At 38.3% G+C, this 21939-nt stretch overlaps 1 protein-coding gene across 21 annotated transcripts in view; it reads right to left on the reverse strand.

Annotated features, from left to right (window-relative positions):
• Window positions 1–21939, reverse strand: part of SYNE1 (spectrin repeat containing nuclear envelope protein 1) — a 482603-nt gene that overhangs the window by 401152 nt on the left and 59512 nt on the right. Inside the window, exon 1 of one of the 21 annotated variants that reach the window (XM_045500050.1) lies at window positions 19073–19246. The exons of the other annotated variants lie outside the window; for them this stretch is intronic. Within the exon in view, the coding sequence (XP_045356006.1) occupies window positions 19073–19112 (40 nt within the window). The 5' untranslated portion in view covers window positions 19113–19246. Of the gene's footprint in view, window positions 1–19072; window positions 19247–21939 lie in introns of those variants that run through there. 21 annotated transcript variants of the gene reach the window in all.

Raw genomic sequence — 21939 nt, forward strand, 5'->3', positions numbered from 1 at the left:
AAATTCACATCAGATGCAAAAGGATGTAGGGTCCAAGAAGGTTTTAATTAGAGGCATAAAGATAGGAAGGCCAGAGAGGGAGGGGCCAGTTTAACCCCTTTTAAGAAAAGGTGAATTCTACTCATTCCAACAACATCTACCGAGTGTCAACTGTTTATAAAACACTAGACCAGATGTTGGGAGGAACACAGTTGAACAAGACATCATTTCAATTCCTTGCCCTTTGAGGGCTGGTGTGCCCAGATCCACATCCCTGGAGCTGACCTCTTCTGGGTTTCAAGTGAGAACATCTGACTGCCTATGCGAATATAAGCCCCATGAGGACAGTAACTTTGTTCCCAATGCCTACAAACATGAGAAAAAAATACTGTGCAATGAAGGAATGAAGAAAATTAGTAACACTTTAATTTGGAGAAATTTTGAATATATCCGAAGAACTTGCAGAATACCATTATCTTTAATGTACTTTAGGCATGCACTTCTAAAACTTTCAAGTACATACAAAAACAAATAATAATACATATACTTTTTCTGTACCAGGCACTGATATTTATTTTCTTCCTCCCTTCCTTCCTCCCTTCCTTCCTTTCTTTCTTTCTTTCTTTCTTTCTTTCTTTCTTTCTTTCTTTCTGTAAAGAACTTACGAATTATATGGGATGTTTAAAGGGCTGAGTTTGAAAGAAGATGAGAGATTTCTGTCCAGGGGCACCGGGTGGCTCAGTGGGTTAAGCATCCAACTTTAGCGCAGGTCATGATCTCATGGCTCATGAGTTCAAGCCCCACGTCAGGCTCTGTGCTGACAGCTAGGAGCCTGGAGCCTCCTTCCGATTCTGTGTCTCCCTCTCTCTCTGTCCCTCCCCCGCTTATACTCTGTCTCTTTTTCAAAAATAAATAAACATTAAAAAATAAAAATATTTCTGTCCGTATCTTTTTGGAAAACCCAGATAAAATCTCAAATTTAACTACAAAACAAACTGGAAATACAGCCACTCTGAGTTCTCAGAAAAAGAAAAATGTAATGGAATTAACTGTATCACTCCCTGACAAGGTCCTGCCAAACTTTGCTGAAAGCTTAATTCTAATAATTTTATTTGCTTTATTATTTTTTGTATTACATGTCTTCATTTGAGTATCTGATACATCTGACTCTGACAAAAATATTTATTTTTAGGCCTTTCATGATATGAATGGCCTATTATATTAAGGATTAGGTGACGACTAAATGTAGAGCAAAAAACAGAATTTACTGGAAACTATAGAAAGTAAGTTTTAAAATACTAAACTGACATGCTTTAGTTCAAATTTTAAAAATATCACTTCAACATGTATTTACTTTTGACCAAGGAAGGGTATAAAGGAAACAAATGAAAAATAATTTATTTTATCAAAAATGTGATAGATTTGGGGGCGCCTGGGTGGCGCAGTCGGTTAAGCGTCCGACTTCAGCCAGGTCACGATCTCGTGGTCCGTGAGTTCGAGCCCCGCGTCGGGCTCTGGGCTGATGGCTCAGAGCCTGGAGCCTGTTTCCGATTCTGTGTCTCCCTCTCTCTCTGCCCCTCCCCCGTTCATGCTCTGTCTCTCTCTGTCCCAAAAATAAATAAAAGTTGAAAAAAAAAAATTAAAAAAAAAAAATGTGATAGATTTGGCAAACGCTAAGTGAAACAATTAGCACCAAAGCTGCTTGTTGTCACCTAAAATATATAAATTCTGTGCTCTAAGATAATATAAGTCATAATGTCTTAACATCTTTTTTATTTATTTATTTTTTTAACGTTTATTTATTTTTGAGACAGAGAGAGACAGAGCATGAACAGGGGAGGGGCAGAGACAGAGGGAGACACAGAATCGGAAGCAGGCTCCAGGCTCTGAGCCATCAACCCAGAGCCCCACGTGGGGCTCGAACTCAGGGACCGCGAGATCGTGACCTGAGCGACGTCGGACGTTCAACCGATTGAGCCACCCAGGCACCCCCTTAACATCTTCTTATACGCAGTATGGGAAGTGATAATGCAAATTCATCTTCTGGTTCCAAATGCTTTTAATTATTTCTAGTAGTGTTATTTCCCCAGTGAATCAAAGTAATTATTAATTGGTCGGTTTGCAATGACTCAGCAAGGAAATACTCTGGATGAATCTACATATATGTAATCATCCTTTCATCAAAATTATTAACATTTCCTTTCCCTAAGAAATATTCTTGGCAAAGTCACGGTATTGTTTGTTCTTCAGAAGTATTCTCTCTTTTTTTTAAAAAAAATTTTAATTCCAGTATAATTAACACACAGTACTGTATTAGTGTCATGTGTACCTAGGCACTGATATTTCCTCTCTCTCTAATGATCCCATTATATTTTAATTATTTAATAATAAATTATTACATACCATATGTAATACATCCATATTAACTCATTTACTTCTTGTAACAAGTCTTCAAGCAAGAACTGTTATAAATGCCATTTTACAAGAAAACCAAGGCACGCAGACGTTAAGCATTTTTACCAAAGCCACCCAGAGGCAGAGCCAAGCTTTAGTCTCCACAGTCAGGTTCTTACACCATCATACTACTGCCCAAGGATAGCATGGGAATTACCATATTAGTCATATCAAATATTCATCAGATTAAAATGATAAATTCATAGTTAAATCAATTTGAGTTTGACCTTAAAATCTTTAGCTTCTATGAATAAAGTCATGCAGCAGCAGAATAATCTTAATTAATCAAACCAGATTTGATAGAATTCAGGACTTTATCCATAATATATAAAACCCAATTCTAGGTTTAAAATAGACTACAGTTACAGTGTATATAAATTTTTAAACTCAATTTGAGATTATACACAATTTTATTAATGCTACAAGATGTCAGTGTTTTAAAATCTTAAATGAGCACAGTGTTAGTGTATGAGTTAGAAATTTATGTAATAAACTATTGATATTACTTCCTGATTTTAAGTTGTTATATTTTTACTACTCTCACCTTTAACGAAACAATACTGCTATTGTACTGGTTTCATCTGATGGTAAATCTCTGAGTTTATATTTAGACTTTGGCAAAAAAGGTCTTTTTTTAGAAAGCCCAAATTATGGTGGTTGTTGTTGTTTTTTTTTTTTTTGTAGCATTCATTGTATATATGTAAGTGTCAAATTCTTTACGTGTTTCCTTTTATATTACAGCTGCAAAAGCAGTTTACTGGGTTCTAGCAATCTACTTTTTATATTTTCAACGTTTATTTATTTTTTTGGGGACAGAGAGAGACAGAGCATGAACGGGGGAGGGACAGAGAGAGAGGGAGACACAGAATCGGAAACAGGCTCCAGGCTCTGAGCCATCAGCCCAGAGCCTGACGCGGGGCTCGAACTCCCGGACCGCGAGATCGTGACCTGGCTGAAGTCGGACGCCTAACCGACTGCGCCACCCAGGCGCCCCTATATTTTCAGACACAGCCAACTGAATTCTAAGTAAATGTTTTCTGATTGTACTTACGATATTCCCCAAATAAAGAAAAATTCCTAAAACTTCATCATGTCAGCAAATACTCATTTTTGATATAAAAATCTAAATAATTTAGTCCAGGATTTTGTAGTTAAATCTGATAACAACAGCATAAAATGTTTAAATTGTGGAAGCATTATGAAATATGAAGTGAATGTCTACCACACTGCATTAAAACAGCATTATGAACAATAACACTTCTTTATAAAGCTGTTGATGATGCACTGAACTAATCTCTACAATATTGGTTTATTGTTCTTCCTGTGTATAAGTAGTTATATTTAATAGAGTATTATTTAAATGTATTTAATTGTTAATCTTATAGTGATTTTTCTATCTTCTGCTTTTTAGAACAACATGATACGGTCTTACCAAGTGTTCATATGTATGCATGCTAAATATTCCAACAAAACTGTAAAAAGAGTAATGCATTAAGACATTTAGGTGAACATGTATACTAGTTGTAAATGCAGAGAACTCTGTCTATGTCACACATGTAAACTCAGTTCTCCAGTTCTAGGAATCACAGAGAACAAGAAGTTAATCCTGTTTACAAGTTCTATTCCCTGGGGCGCCTGGGGCGCCTGGGGCGCCTGGGTGGCTCAGTCAGTTGAGCCGCTGACTTCAGCTCAGGTGATGATCTCACGGTTCATGGGTTCAAGCCCCATGTTGGGCTCTGTGCTGAGAGTTCAGAGCCTGAAGCCTGCTTCGGATTGTGTCTCCCTCTCTCTCTCTCTGCCCCTCCCCCACTTTCACTCTGTCTCTCTCTCTTAAAAATAAATAAATCTAAAAAACATTTTTTTAGAGTTTTATTCCTTAATATCTATTAATACAAACTAAAATCCACCTAGTTCTTAAACCAGTCAGTGTGAGGTCCTCCTTGGGTCTTTACTTATCCTCATCCCCACCCAACAAACTCATAAGGAACTGCTGTGGATTTTATTTCCTGAATATCTCATCTAAATCAGTATTGGTGCTGTTATCAGTATTGGTGCTCATCTAAATCAGTATCGGTACCATCATCTTTTGGGTACCTATTCGTTTCCACCACTAAAATCTAAGTTTCAGATTATTTGGCACGGACCACATCTGACTTATCCATCACTGTCTTCTTCATTATTGCATAGTAGATGATTTAATTACTAAAGAAATGAATGGATGCATTTGTTAAGGAAGTGCTAGAGACTAAGAAACAGGCCCTATTCTAAGGAACTAGTAATAAATGGAAAAGACAAATACGGAAATAATAGCTCAAAGCAATGTGTCAGCTACTATAACGGAGGAACATATAAAATGTTGAGGGAACATAAATACAGGAGTAGCTAGTTCTCTTACAGGGTAATGGCACAGGCTGGAAGAGTCAGAGAAGCTAAAAAAGGAGGTGTCGTTACATAGAACATCAGCAGGTAAGTAGAAATTTGCAGGTAGAGAGCTTTTTAGGAGAAAGCGGCAGTCTCTTAAAAACATGGCATGATGTATTAAAGCGACAGTAAAAATCTGTTACGGCTGACTTATAAAGCAGAGAGGGTTTGAGAAGGACAAAGTAGGAAGTGAGCCTAGAAAACAGGTAACAGTCAGGTTCTTAAAGCCTTTGAATCACTTGCCACGGAGTTTGGTCTCCATCTTCTGAACAACGGGAAGCCACGAACGGTTTTGGACAGGACAAAGACATGATCGTATGAGACCTAAGACACAGAAATATATACTCCAGTGGCAGTGTAGAAGCTTACTTGGAGGAAGAAGAGGCTGGGAGCAGGGAGGATATTTAGGATTATACTAGCAGAACCCATGTTAAAAGTGATGAATTCTTTTAACACGGATGAACAAGGTAAGTGAGATGGCTGCAAGGCAACAATTGGAAATGGACAGGAGCTAAGGGTGCTGTCTATATTTTTTTTATCTTGCGCAACTGGATAACGATGCCACTAACCAAGGAAGGAAAGAGAAGTAGCAGGCTCCAGAGAGAGAATTATGAGGATTCTGGTGCATTGCAAATGCATCACGAAATGCCTAGAGAAGATGGTGGTGTCAGCTCAAAAGCGAGGTGAGGCTTCAGAAGCCAGAAAGAGTAGGAGGCGGGTGCCCCACAGATAGGAACCCGTAACAGCCTCCCATTTAAGGCCAAGTTTTGATCCATGTATGACTGGGCAGAAGCAGCTCCAATTCTCCTCCTCTCTAAATTTGAACCTTGATTCCTTTCTAAAGGCCAGACTGTGTGAGGTAAAACAAAAACAAAAACAAAAACAAAAACAAACAAACCAAACCAGTAGGTACGAAAACTAAGTCCTTCACCTTGGAGGTTTCCATCACTGGTTCTGTTTCAAAGGCAGTTGGTCTGAGAGACCTAAGGAGTTGGAAGCTTCTAGGTCTTAAGAGAGGTCTCTGTAGGAAGGCTATTATACAAACATGGCCCTGGTGATGTTATAAGAAATAATCCTGACATTCCAAGGCACTTTTGCTCTCTAGAAACAAGTGAAAGATAAAGGGAGCAGGATCTGACATTCAATTTCTAGATTTCTTTGTCCTGTTATAGATTTCTTAGGTATTTTGCCATTTCAGGATAAGATCATGACACATGCAGAAATGAGGCCCAATTTGGCAACAGTGATTAAATCTGACCATTAACAAACTATCACACCTGACTATAGTCAACGGCTTTCCTCCTGGTGAGTCGTAAGTCACAGTAACAGTGACTTGCTGATTTTGCACAACTGTGGTTTGTCCCAAGTGACTTACACATGTATGTGCAAGCAAAGAGACCACAGTAAAAAGTGGCCTAGATTATGTGGAGCCTTTGCAACGAATCATGAAAATGTTGCTGCCTATAAACATGTTAGTTGTATTTTTATTAAATATAGTCCACATATAATGAATTTACCATACATAATATGTAAACCTGTGAGACAGAGGTCCATGGTCATTAGCTTTTAAATAGCATTACTTAAATTTTAAAAAGTTAAAATATATGCCAATGTCCTTCTAATAAGATGGTGACTTTAAAAATACTAAAAATTAAAAAATAAAAATAAAAATACTAAACGTAATTGAAATTGGCATATTTCGATGTATTTAACAAATATTTTTTTAATGTATTTATTTAAATTCAAATTAGTTCACATAGAGTGTAGCGTTGGTTTCAGGAGTAGCACCCAGTGCTCATCCCATCAGGTGCCCTCCTTAACGACCATCACCCATTTAGCCCATCTTCCCCACACCTACCTCCCCTCCAACAACCCTCAGCTTGTTCTTTGTATGTAACAAATCTTCCATAAGAACTTATTTCTGAGAGAGAGAGCATTTCATAAATGGGTACTCACATAACGATGTTTATTTTCATCAGTCATGATCAATCATAAAGATCAAAATAATGAATTCCCGGGTATATTTATCCTTAATATCATCTTAATATAAAATTACCAACAAAAGGGGTGCCTGGGTGGCTCAGTCAGTTAAATGCCCGATTTCGGCTGAAGTCATGATCTCACAGTTCGTGGGTTCAGCCTCACATCCAGCTCTGTGCTGACAGCTCAGAGCCTGGAGCCTCCTTCAGATTCTGTGTCTCCCTCTCTCTCTGCCCCTCTCCCACTTGTGCTCTGTCTCTCTGTCTCTCAAAAATAAATAAATGTTAAACAAAAATTAAAAAAAAAGAAAACACCAACAAGAAAAACTGCTTAAATAAGTAGATAAAGTTGTCAGGTCTGAAACTGCAATCTTTGACAAAAATATTAATGTATCATACATTGATACATTGATAACTTGCAATAGGCTATGATTAACTTGTTTGTGTTTTGCAGATTGTCATTCTATTCTTTAGGTGCACGAATGACAGTGATGACTTAAATAAACGTCTTACAGATTTTCATTACCTGAAAATATAAATGCCAATTTAAAACAAAAATTTTAAATTATAATTTCCTAATTATACCTAATAAAGTTTTTCATTATTTCTGCAGAAGAATTTTACCTCAGTAAAAAGTTGGAAAGAAATTTTAAAGTAGAAAGTAGATCGGACTTTTTGCACAACCAGATGACATGGCTACAGACAGAAAAACAACAAAAGCATACAGTAACAATGTAATCATTATTAACTAAATAACAGCCACAATGAGATGGTCAAAACCAAATTACTGGTTTGGGGATCAGAATCATATGATCCCAGTTGTATATCTACAGTTACTAAAATCATCACTAACTTTGTTATACAGGGGTAGGGTCCAAGGTATGTTGACTATTTCAACATAATGAAGTAACGTTTATAATTATCCAATGTTTAGATTGGTAAATTAAACAGATAAATGAAAAAAAGTTTACAAAATCAGGCTATGGTTGATTACAAAATATCTACACAAATTCCTCTCATTTGGATTATCACAGCATTTGCAATGTGATTTTGCTGTTCCTCCTGCGGACACAAAGTGGATGCCACACCCCCTGAGTCTAGATGGGCCTTGAGACTTGCTTTGACCAAATAACATGGCTGACATGATTTTATAGGACTTCTGAGGCTGGGCCTTGAAAAGGCTCCATTTTGGCTCGTAGAGAGCTCTGCCCTGAGACCACCACACAAGGAAGCTGCCGTAGCACCCTAGAGGGAAAAAGTCATGTTGAGGAGAACCGAGGCACCCCAAGTGCAAGCTAGCACCATTAGCAGCCATCCAAGTCAGTGGACCTACCAGCCCTGCTAATGCTCCAGCGGAATACATTTCTATAAATGAGCTCAGGCATAGTCAGCGCAGGAAACACCCAGCCCACCCACAGGAACATGAGAAACCATAATGTGTTACTACTTTAAGCCATTAAGTCTTGGTGGTGGTTTAGCAAAGACTAAGTGAAACAGAAACTGCTACTGGGAATCTAGTGCTGCTCTAACAAAGATCTGAAACATGTGGTGTTGGCCTTGGGACCAGGTGGGGAGGAGGCTGGAAAGAAACTATTAGCAGACGCTGAAAAGGACAGCAGACTCTGCTCTCAGAGATCAGAAGAGCCACGTGTATTTTATGTACTGTCTACTCTGTCATCTGCAGTAACTTGAACTTGTGCATTCGACTAGAGAGATTTCCTTGCAGAAAGCTGACAGTATCAACTGGCTTCTTCTGAGATACTGGAAGAGAGACAGAGATGAAGTAAAGAAGGCCCTTTTTCATTTGCATTGGATTAGAAAGTATGACATTCCCAGTCTTTCCTGGAAAAATATTTGCAAAGTAAAACAGGGTTTTAGGATAACAATAAGTCAAGAGTGTGACTGTAAGACCCATTGTTGGTTTGTTTTTGTTTTTCTTGACCTTTATCTATTTTGAGAGAGAAAGAGTTTGAGTGCACAGCTGGGGAGAGGCAGAGACAGAGAGGGAGAGAGAGAATCCTAGGCAGCTTCCGCACCTACCTGGGGCTCGAACCCATGAAAAGTGAGATCATGACATGAGCTGAAATCAAGAGGCAGACACTCGGAAGCTGCATTGTTAAGAACCCAGAAAGATTTAAGGTAGTGCCTACATGACCTTCTCAACTAGATAAACCAGCTTCTAAGAAGCTTGAGGGCACTGACCACAGAGCCTTTACCTATGGTCCAAAAACTGTTTTAAATTTGGGGTTTGAGTGGCACAGAATGACTCCAAGCAGACTTTTAGGAAGTCAACAAATCTGCTAAGCAAAAACACCACCACCTTGTACTAAAGGGACAGGACAGTTCAAAATGAAGACAAGACTTTGGAACCACACTTAATATGATGAGGAAGAAGGCTAAGAAGACAGTCAGCCAGGGGCGCCTGGGTGGCCCAGTAAGTTGAGCATCTGACTCTTGATTTTGGCTCAAATCATGATCTCAAGGTCATGGGATCGAGCCCCACCTCAGGCTCCACGCTAAGCATGTAGCCTGCTTGAGATTTTCTCTCTCTTCCTCTCCCCTCTACCCCACTCATACTCTTACTCTCTAAAAAAAAAATTAAATTAAAAAAATTTTTTCTTTAAAAAGAAGGCAATCATCCATAAACATGAACCACTTCTTATCAAAAAGACAGGGAATGTCACTGGCCCCTGGATTAAAGGGACTAGCCACACGTGCCTGGCTAGATTTCAGAATTATTTCAGAACACGACTGTTATCTCTTTTCCCTTCTTCCCTTCTTTGAACAGAGGCATCTACTGCAATGGCCCTGGCTCCTCTCTCATCATTGCATTTTGGATGAATGGGTGCAGTCGCTTCTCTTTTTAGTTCATAGGCCTGGGGATTTAGAAGAATTATACTTGAGGAGCCTCATTTGTATGCAGACAAATGACAAGCTGCAGATCACATGACACTGGATTTGAAGTTTGTTGACATCATTGGATGAGATTTCCGAGGCCTTGAGAGGAGGTGAATGTATTCTAATGTGGAAAGAATATAAATAATAGTGACCAGAGGACAGATTTTAAATTATGACCACAAAATCCTCTGGTTCCAATATGCATCCTCTTTTACAAGGTGACTTTGTGTTTCCTCTCATCAAGGGGTTGAATTGATTTCCCCCTCCTTGAATCTGATCTTGTATTGACCTTGCTTTGATCAATAACACAGCAAAAATGACTTTCTTCATCTGATTCTAGGCCTAAGAAGTCTTGCCGTTTGTTTTAGCTGTCTTGGATTTCTGTCTTAAAACCACCATGTAAGGAAAGAAGTCTATATTGGAGGACAAGATTCCATGTGGAGAAGAACTGAGATGCCCTATCGTATAGCCAGAACCAACTTCCAGACACGTGGGTGAGGTCATCTTGGAGCTAGTTCAGCCAACCCTGCAGATGAACTCATCCCAGATGAAGCCAGCAAACTGAGACCAAAAGATTTAAGGTTGATGCATCTGTCACCTCCTCTCTCCCACACCCAGACATTCTTCATGTCAAGAAAGTACTTTCCCCATCATTATATCCCAAGAGATTAAATCACCGCCTGGCACGTTGTCTTAGATATATGTAAGATGGTCCTTAGGAAACCATCCATGTTTAACTGTGAACTAGTGTGACAACCCACAGATTATGAAAAATGAATTATGATTAGTTTAAGTTTGGAGTGATTTGTTACACAGCAATAGCTAACTAAAACAAAGGCATTTACTTGTATGATAGACACACAAGTAATCCTCCTTTTTCTCCCCGGGTCACTCTGTCTTCTACAACAGGTTTCTAGGCTTGCTTGGTTGGGTCCACTTCCTGGGCCTTTGATGTTCTTATCAGATGAGTAAAAGAGAAGAAAGTGGCAAAGAACAAGACATGCAAAGTTATTCTCCACATGGTTAAGCATAGATTAACCAGGGACGACACAGAAGGAAAGGAGAGGAGAAGATAAACAGCTACCAGAAGAGTGGGCTTAAGGAAAAAGAGGAGTAAAGAGGATTCTTAGGGCGTTTTGCCTCTGTTGAGTGCTCTCATCATTGCTTCAATTTTTGTAAAGCAAATGTCAAGAAAGACATATTGCTCTTAAGATTTTTGGAATTGGATTTCTTTTATGTAAAACCAATGACCAGATTCTGAAAGCCCTGTTTCATTAAAGTTACTTCTATGAAATTTAGTACTATCTCACTATGAATCCAAGGCACAAAGGATGAGAAAAAAAAATAATTATTTCAGCTCCTAAGTGAGAGTTTCTCATCCCTCAGCATTGCTGACATTTTGAGCAAGATCAAACTTTGCCACGAGAGGCTGTGCTCTACATTATAGGATGATTAGGATCCCCAGCATCTACCCATTAGATGCCTATGGCACCCCACTCCCCCCTAACAAATTGTGATAATTAAAAATGTCTCCAGACATTGCCCATTATTTTAAGGGGGAAAAATCACCTCAGTTGAGAATCAGTGACCTAAACTATGCCCTTTTCATCTATGGATGACAATGGCAATAAACTGGTATGAATATTTGAAGATGTGTGTGTGTGTGTGTGTGTGTGTGTGTGTGTGTGTTTTAAGTGAATATATATATATATGTATTTTTTTAATGAATTATGATTGTTCAATTAACTACTCCAAAAAGTCCTTATCATATTGGGTTATTCCCACAGTTTATATATTTATTTAAGCTGAAATCCTCTACACTGAGATATATCTATTTAAGAAGTGGCAAAGTACAGTGTCATTCAAATCTGGAAATTCATGTCTTATGTGGTGCAGAATGGGGGGGGGGGGTAGAGGGTATATATATCCTAAAATTGTATTTGGTTTATTTTACTATATTCTAACCCTTTAAAAAAACTTTTTTCAGAACTCTAAAAAAATAAAACAAAAATAGTTGATTGGCTTTAGTTGGTTAGTTAAAAATATAGCCTGAACCATTCATTATTGCATTTTAATTTTAACCATTAAACCTTTTATTTATAAGATTATAACATTTTAACATTTAACATTCATTATAAACATTTTATCACTGTCAGACCAGGAAAAGTATATAGCATGTCACTCAGCCAAATATAAAAAAAGATATTTAAAAATTTAGAGAATTTTAATGTATTTGTTTGGGGCAGGGTACTTGAATATGGCTGGGTTTCTAAGGACACATAGATCAGCTAATGTGCCAGGCTGTTATCCACAGTCTCTCCCAATACAATAACAGGGAAAATGCTTTCTTTCCAGGACGAATTTTAATCACATGTGGATGGAGATGTGGGAGAGAGGATGTAACAGATATATCAGCCTTGAACCTTTAGGCCTCAATTTCATAAATTTTTAATAAAATCATTTGGTGGGGAGAAAAAAAAACACACCTCCCCTGAATTGAGAAGAGCCTATTTATAATCTTTATCCCACCCAATGTTAAAATTAACAGTTTTCTCTGCAGGAATATTAATGCCTCTGACTCCAAGGTGCTCTGATTGAAGGTGATACATAACATGTGGTATTCCCAACATATTATATTCCCCAAATTCAAAAGATTATGACTAGGAAAACAAAGCTTAGACATTTGCATAAAGGGTTGTGTGTATGATACGGAAGTACAATGATAAAGATGTGTCCTGCAGAGGTTTGTAATCAATAATAAAGAAAAGTAATAAATATAATGAGAGTTCACTATGGCAGTTCATACCAGGGGCCCCCTCCAACATCTTCTAGTTCTAAATAGAGACAATACATTTGAATAGTTTCAACAGAGCTTTTGTGTTTTTTTCTGTCACTATATCCACTGTTTTCTGGCACTTTTTTTATATCCATGATTGGTGGATATAAACATTGATAAGAAGAGTGCCTGGGTGACTCCGTTGGTTAAGCGTCCCAACTTTACCTCAGGTCCTGATCTCACCTCTCATGAGTTCGAGCCCTGCATCGGGTTCTGTGCTGACAGCTCAGAGCCTGGAGCCTGCTTTGGATTCTGTGTCTCCCTCTCTCTTTCTGCCCCTCCCCTGCTTGCACTCTATCTCTCTCTCTCAAAAACAGACATTAAAAAAAATTTTTTTTAATGATAAGAAAATGATAACCTGTAAATTAATGAAAATACCTTATATCCTTAAAACAGTTGGATTTACTCATGTTTTCATGTTTACTTCTCATTCCATTCACACAAGGAACCAGGCCTAGTAGGCACAGGAGGTATTTTAAGCGGAGATGTAAATAAGGAAATGAAGCATGGTGAGAATTAAGAAAAATACCCGTAATCTATAAATTAGAATAAAGGCTACAGATCTGTAGAACTATGGCCAGAAATTAGATAGTCTGTGTCCTAGTCTAACCTAATTATCACTAGATTTATTTGCTGATTGTTTGATTCATTTATTTAATGAATACCATCGCGCCCCTCCTGTGAGCTAGCGTCCTGCTCTGACCAGCTCTGGATGCCATCGGAGAGTATGGTGTGGCCCCTCCTACTGCAGTAGGGAGAACAGGAATCATAAGGAAGGATGCTGCAGGTTCTGTACGTGCAGCAGAAAGTAACAACAAACAGTGACATGGAAGATGTGAGCAGATAAAAAAAAAAAAAGACCGCAGTTATGAAATTAAAGGCAACCTGAGCGTAGAGAAAGTGAAAGCCAACCCCTACTGTTTGCTCGCATTGGAGCTCAGGGGAACATGCTGCTTCTACATCTAAATTTTTTTCTAATAAATTACAAATAAAAGTCACATAAGAAATAAAAGTCAGAGGACAGCTGATCCCCTTGATGAAGGATTACTTCCAGTTAGCACAGAAGTCTTTGGAAAAGTTTTAAGCTGACCCTGGACGAACGTGTCACGTGTAGCTCCCTAATTGTAAAAAGTGGCCCAACTGCTGACTTTGCAAGAAAACTACCACAACTTTGAAATCTTTTCCTGGTTTAAGTATTTAGCAACACGAGAGTAGCAGAAGGAAAGCAGGTACCGGAAAATGTCTTAAAATACCTTCTTCGTACAACCACTCTATTTTAACATTAAACTGGACTTCAACACTAGTATTTCAACCAATCAACATACAGTGCTTTATTTGGGGCTGGGAGAGAGTAGTTGATCACAGCGTTCACATATTTTACATTCAATATTTAGTCTAGGCTTTAAAACACATATAGTTTTTCCAAATAAATATGACTTTTTCTTATCTAGGATCTTCAAAATTCAGTTGTTTTTGTTTTTTTCTCACCAAAATACTGCCCTTTGTCTTAAGCAGGTTTAGGATTACAATCCCACATTTAGGGATTTTATATTTGAAAATATTGCTAATACTATTTCTCATTCACACCTTAGGATCTAAATTTTCCTTTTCTCTCTCTTCACTATTTTTATCAATATCCAAACAACACAGTAATTGGACACAATCTTACTTATCTTCCATTTTATACTGCATGTCCCCGTCAGAAGCAAAGAGGGCTACAATCTTAACAGTGAAGTTCCTGAATCTAAAATGGAGGCAAAATTATCAAAAGAAAAGCCGAAAACAGTAAAACTGAAACATAAGACTGAATCACAAAGTTCGAGGAGGAGACGTCGGAAATTCCAATCCCAAACATATCCAACCCTGGATCATAGGGTTCAATGAGCCACTCGGAACACCTGCATTTGGTGTCCAGTCATAAACAGAGCCCTAGAGGGTGTGCCATTTGTGATTGCTTCAGGACTGGAGCGATGGCAGTGACCTTCGTCGTAAATGAAAAGTCACTGGATCACAGAACCTGCGGCCACCCGGCCATTTGCGGAGGCTTCCGCGTGAGACAACAGCTGCTGAGTGCCAGTGTCACAAATGAACTGCCTCACATGTTCAAGCTTATCTGTAATGTGTCATTTTTTAATTTTTTAAATAGTTACGATGGCTATCATCTGTTTAGAAGGTATCATGCAGCAGGCATGATGTTATGTACCTTCATGATCCATATTATCTAACTTAAACTTTGCAACAACCCTGTGAGAAAATATCCCCCTCCCTGGATTTTATATGTAAAAAAACCAGGGCTATCTCTATGAAGAGAAGCAGCGTTATCAACGATAGCCAAATTATGGAAAGAGCCCAAATGTCCATCAGATGATGAATGGATAAAGAAGATGTGGTATGTAAATAATGGAAAACTACTTGGCAATGAAAAAAGAATGAAATCTTGCCATCTGCTAGAGGGTGATAAGCTAAGTGAAATAAGTCAGTCAGAGAAAGACACATATCAAATGATTTCACTCATGTGGATTTGAGAAACATAACAGATGAACATAGCAAGGAAAAATAAGATACAAACAGAGAGGGAGGCAAAGCACAAGAGAGACAGAGAACAAACTGAGGGTTGCTAGAGGGGAGGAGAATGGTGGGGGTCGGGTTAAATGGGTGATGGGCATTAAGGAGGGCACGTGTGGGATGAGCATTGGATGTTATATGTCAGTGATGCACCATTGGGTTTTATTCCCGAAGCCAAGACCACATGCTATGTGAACTAACTTGAACTTAAATTAAAAACAAAAACAAGGGGCGCCTGGGTGGCGCAGTCGGTTAAGCGTCCGACTTCAGCCAGGTCACGATCTCGCGGTCCGTGAGTTCGAGCCCCGCGTCGGGCTCTGGGCTGATGGCTCGGAGCCTGGAGCCTGTTTCCGATTCTGTGTCTCCCTCTCTCTCTGCCCCTCCCCCGTTCATGCTCTGTCTCTCGCTGTCCCAAAAATAAATAAACGTTGAAAAAAAAAATAAAAAAAACAAAAACAAAAACAAAAACAAAACCCCGGGGTTATCAAGGTTCATCAACTTGCCTACGGTGACACAGACAGACACCAAGTGGAAAAGCGTGGCTCTGCAGCAACCCAAAGCCTGTGCCTTCACTCTACTTTCACATCCACATTGTCCATTGGGGTTCCCAGAATTTGTTATATCTTATGATTGTTACCAAACCCTAGAGATAGTCAACACTATCCCCAACTCTCAGATGAAACAACCCACTTTCAGAAATAAATTGTCTCAGCAAATGAGTTGACACTCAATTGTCAACTCATATGGTGCAGGGGGACCCTTATCCCCCTGCACCGTATGAGCAACTAATTGGCTAGAATCTAACCAACAGATAGAGCACCTACGAGCTAAATCCTGTTTGCTTCCCCATCTTCCTGAGCTACAAGCTCTAAGGACTTCTCCCCAGTGACACTTTGACCTGCTGTCTTCAGTTCTCCAACTGTTTCCATCTCTTCATTCTCCATCTCTATATTTGTATCTGCCTTGGTATTAGCATGTGTCACAGGTCAGGCTAACAGAGAAACCCACTCTAGAAGAAGTCTTGTCAGCAGGATATTTTTTGGCATGTGCTTTCAGAAACATTTTGAAGGGTGTGAAGGAAGCAGCATTGGGCAGAGGGAGATGTTGAACTGAGATGCAGTTAGGTCTCTGAAGCTGGGATCTCTTTCAGAGAAGTCCTAAGTTGAGGTAAGGGGCGGGGACTTTGTACCCAGGCATTGATCACTCATTGGATATGGGCTTCCCTGGGGAAGGGAGCATAACTTGGATGGGGCAGATCCCTTGGGCTGAGGACACATCCTGGGGAGGGGCTCAGCTGTCAACCTCCAGCAAGCAACGCTCAGGGTAGCTGGGGAAATGAGGGCCCTAAGACTGAAGGGCAGGACCTATGCTGCACCCTACAGCTTGTGCTACATCCACTGCAAAGAGCCTATAATTCAAAGAAATGGCGAGGTCCCACCTCCGATGAGATGGTCAATTACACACATTCTCCAAATCGTCCAGATGCTTTAGTCCCACCAGTCTGAACGCTTTGTCACTAATTCACATGTTATCTCAATCCAACCAGCCAAGCTGGGTTCTGCCTTTCTGCCCTCTGGGCTTTCCTACAGGAGGTCCCTTTCTGCTTTCCCAACCAGAGAACTCTAGCAACCACTGTCTAGTTCTGCCTCCATACTACCATCCATCTTGTCAGATTCCTTCCCCTGCAGGTGATGCTTGATGCTGTTCTCAGCAGCTCCTCAAGGGCCCCAGCCAGGAGCTTATGCAAATAAGAAACAGGGAGCATCAGATACTGGCCAGCCCGTACGCAGGACGTGGGCCCAAAATGTGCTTTCTTTCACCAGCAGCGTTCTAAGAAAATGTTTCAACTTGAGTGTTTCGGGGTGAGACTTAACATTTCCTAGTTTTCCATAGACCTATTACTCTCCATTTTCTTAGACCAGCTGCTTCTCAGATCACCTGAAGGTAACTGACTTTAAGACATCTAGAAAAAAGAAAGACTTGACTTCCATATATGCACAGGTGGAAAGTGAGGTAAGAAAGCAGTTGTGATGAGAAATCTTAGGAAGAGGTGACAAGCAGAATAAAGACTCTCCCAATTTAAAAAGAAGCTATTATAATTTTAATACAATTATTTAAATTATATCCTTAAGGAAAGAATTTGTAATATATAAAACATTATATATGATATAAGTTATATATCATGTTTAATACATAATATATTATAAATATATAATACAGCGGTGCTTGGGTGTCTCAGTCGGTTGAGCGTCCGACTTCAGCTCAGGTCATGATCTTGTGGTTCGTGAGTTCGGGCCCCGCGTTGGGCTCTGTGCTGACAGCTCAGAGCCTGGAGCCTGCTTTCGATTCTGTGTCTCCCTCTCTCTCTGCCCCTTACCAGCTGGTGTTGACTCTCTTTCTCTCAAAAATAAATAAAAACAGTAAAAAAAAGTATTAAAAACTAAAAAATAAATATATAACATAATAATGTATACTATAATATAGATGACATTAATATATATTATATTAGTTATATTAATTACAATATATTATATTATATGGTTGTTATATGGCTGGGCTTTTTTTAAGTTTATTTGTTTCGAAAGAGAGAGAGAGCGGCGGAGGGGCACAGAGCGAGGAAGAGGGAGAATCTCAACCAGGCTCCACACTGTCAGCACAGAGCCCAACACAGGGCTCAGACTCACATACCAAACTGTGAGATCATGACCCAAGCTGAAATCAAGGATCTGATGCATAACCGACCGAGTCACCCAGGTGCTTCTATATGGCTGTTTTAATTCTATCCTTGAGGAAAACAGAAGAAGTTTTCTGTTCACTTTATCCACCCTACCTCTAAGTATTTTAAATTAGTATAAATACATTATTTCAACTGAATTATTTCATCGAAACTCAGAACAACCAGAATTAGTTAAAAGTTACTTGTATGATGTAAATATTTAAATGAAGGAAACACAGTTTAATAAATGTATACAAAATATACGATTTTAGTGTTCTTATATATAACCAAATACTAGATTCCAAACACCAATCAGCTATGTCAAGAACAAACTTGTTGCTCTCAGTATATTCCATGTAGCTAAACATGAGCGGAAGACTTCCTAGTGTATCTACCTTTGTTTCTTAGTAAGAAAAATGTCTCGGCTACATAATTATGGTTGGAGGTCTAATCACTGAAAAAAAATGTAAAAAAAAGTTGGCGTGACCCCAGCAGCAAACTAAAATGCATCTGGGTACCTCTTCTAGCTAAACACAGTGGTAAGGTGGTGACATTCTGAGTCATCATCACATTTTATAGGAGTCTGAAAACAATAAAAGAGAAGATGAAATAATTTCATTACATTCAGATCAAGAAATGAAATAAGTCAATGTACTTTAAAAATTAGATTTTAAAAGCAACAATACTGGAAGTAAAAAAAAAAAAAAAGAAAAGAAAAAGTTGAGTCACTAACAGACTGTGATGAATTCTTGACCAGATTCAGGTTTCGAGAGTATTTTTGTTCATTAGTCTGAGGAAGAAAGTCAGTTTTGTTATAAATGGTAGACACTGATGCACTGATGTCTTAAGTCTTAGAAACCATTTCTTTAAAATATCTATATATCAATCACCTAAATTTCTATGCTAAAATTCAGCTTTTATCTTATCTCAGCATTCCTCATAAATTTTCACTGTTCAGGCTTACACTGTAAATATTTGTTTAGGTTTTCCGAAATCATGAACATAAATCAGAACTATTCATTCCAGTTCCATTAGTGCTTAGTTCAGATAAAATAGGAAGAAAACAATTTAAACTTAGAGTTGTTTTAAAGTCTATTTATACAATCTCAAAGTTTTTGTACCAGGGAGTCAAACTGGAATTATATTAAAAGAAAAAGTACACACACACACACACACGTGCACACACACACACGAAAACACACACACAGATAATAACAAAAGTACCTTTTATCGCACCGGGAGTCTTGAAGTTTGGTTTTATCATGTCCCGCCTATTATAGTTACTTTTGGAATTTGTTCTAATTCAATCAGTTTCTAAATCAAACACAGCTTTCACCAAGGGAACTTCCAGCTCGGCTAGCAACATTCTCCCTAAAATATCCCTATAGCAACGCCTCTATAAAAGCATATTATTCTCTCATTCTTTAGCCTTACCCCCTGCTTACTGACCAAATGCACCACTCTCCAATGCCAGCATTTCTACAAAGACAATTTTTCTATTGATTTATAAAAAGTGCTTCAGAAGCTTTTTTCAGGGGAAAAAAAATAACACCTTCTTTGTCTATACTTAGGAATTCAGGCATTCTTACTATGTTAAAATCCTAAAAGCTTATAAGGGTTTTTTTCTTTTTGGTCGAAAAGAAATCATTCAAATTATTAAAAGTCCCAAATTATAACCTTTGATATATATATAAAGTTTTAATTTTGGAACTTGGGAGAAAGAAACTAAATGAATCCTTTGTAGACAAATATTACAATGACATTTAATTTCTCATATTTGTTTTCGTACAAGATATAATCTTACTTATTTTTAGTTTGCTCTTTGAACCTGCTGGAATTCTATCCAAATAGCTAATACTGTGACGCACAAGTTAAAAATTGTAACTACCGCATTAGAAATATACATTAAAACAAGTTACCAAGGTAGTCACGCTGCTCTATGTGTGAGTGTTTATATATATATAATTATATATATATAAATAGTTTGTGTATATGTATTTACATTTATAAACAATATTAGAGAGTTTTTACATTATTTAAGCATATACAATATCAGTTATGGAAGACAAACAAATATAGATGCAAGAATCTATAAAGAGTATTTTAAAAGTTCCATTTTATGCTTCCTAACACAATTTCAGATTAGATTCCCAAGCAAGAAATGTTTACAGATTTGTGGCTCTCTCCAAGCTAGAATACAATAATTTCTTGACCTGGGATTTCAAGGTAAAATAGAAATCAGTTGTAGCCATAGTAAAGCCTGTTAAAACGACGCTACAACAATATTAGTAATGAAATGTTTTTCATTTTTCTATCCCAGTTAGAGTAAGGACTGTTTATTGTAATACCAAATTTGTTTACAAAGCGTGTTTATAAAGAAGGATAGCTATTACCATGATTTACAGAAAACAACAATAAAACTACTCTTCAGTAGAGGCAGAATGGAATAATTAATTCCATCAGGAGTAAATTTTTGGCCCTGGGAGCACAACAGACCTAACTTGCAATCCCCAGCATTCGCGTTTACCAGAAGATTTTTAAAAGGTGACTCAGCCATTTTATGCCTCAGTTGGCTCATTTGTAAAAGGGAGACACACAAGTACCACAAATCACTGTAAAGGTTAAATGAGACACTTTCCCTAAATGTTTTGTCCAAAGCTTAACACATAGTATTTGTTCATCAATAAATGTTAGTTTTTGTTGTATTCATTTTTACTCATTAATTTAAATATGATAGCAACAGCTTATGCTGAGCAAAAAGAACCGACCATTGCCTTCTTTGATTTTATTTACTAGAATATGCATTTAACAGAGGCAAGAAAACTAAGAAATTTCTGTAAGCCAGGAGAAACTTGGTATCTTATTTACATGTTCCAAACACTAAGAATCAGAGCTCGGTGTGAAGTTTAAAAGATTCCAGCATATATTTACAGAACAAACCTGAGCCATTAGATTTAATTTATCTTGACATGGTTGGGGCTAGTGACCAAGTTATTTAATTACTGGGAATAAAGTAATCGTACAGCCTTGAGATCAGGGCTTACCACTCCCCCATAAGGGTTTGTCTTCCAGTATGGCATTTGCTGTAATGGAAAGTCAGTGCAAGGTACGGACTTAACAGTACTTGTTTGTGTTTACTGGCATGTTTTGGTTTTCTTTTTAAGTTTTTTCTTTAATTTTTTTTTTTTTTTTTTTTTTTTTTTTTAGAGACAGAGAGAAGGGAGCAAGGAAGGGCAGAGAGAGAGGGAGAGAGAATTGAAGCAGGCTCCCCATGCTGTCAGTGCAGAGCCCAATGTGGGGCTCGAACTCACAACCCATGAGATCATGACCTGAGCAGGAATCAAGAGTCAGATGCTTAACCAACTGAGCCATCAAGGCACCACAGCACTGGGTTTTTTTTCATCCTTTATTGGGTGAGGACTATGTATTCCACATTGAGTCTTCACCCTTATTATTCTTGAAATTCTCACTTGTATTCACTCAAGACCCAGAGTCAAAGGTTACTCAACTTTGTATCACTTTAGAATCTCCACTTATTCGGATACTTCCCTTACTGAAAGAAATTTTAAAAACCACCTCTAAAAAAGGGCATTATTTCTAAGAAACACAGAAGAAAACAAGTAAGACAGAAATGATTTACATGGATTTACAAATAAGCTGTCTTATTTTTTCAAATTTCTCATGTAAGCCTTATTTCTATTTGCTAAGCAGCTATTAATCACTAAGGGCAAGGAAATGTGGGAATGAAACATTAGGTTAAAGAGGGTTTGTAGTCTTCAAGGAGGACCAAATTTCTTAACTAGCTTTTAAAAATGATTTACTACAGGGGTGCCTGGGTGGCTCAGTAGGTTAAGCATCTGACATCTGACGTTGGCTCAGGTCAACTGAGTACGTCAAGCAAGTGACTTGGCACAGTTAGTCCGTGGGTTCGAGCCCCACATCAGGCTCTGTGCCCACAGCTCAGAGAGCCTGGAGTCTGCTTTGGATTCTGTGTCCCCCCCTCTCTCTCTGCCCTTCCCCACTTGTGTGCTCTCTCTCTCTCTCTCTCTCTCTCAAAAATAAAAAATAGGGGCACCTGGGTGGCTCAGTTG

The sequence above is a fragment of the Leopardus geoffroyi genome, chromosome B2 (genome assembly GCF_018350155.1).
Source record: "Leopardus geoffroyi isolate Oge1 chromosome B2, O.geoffroyi_Oge1_pat1.0, whole genome shotgun sequence".
Lineage (NCBI taxonomy): Eukaryota > Metazoa > Chordata > Mammalia > Carnivora > Felidae > Leopardus > Leopardus geoffroyi.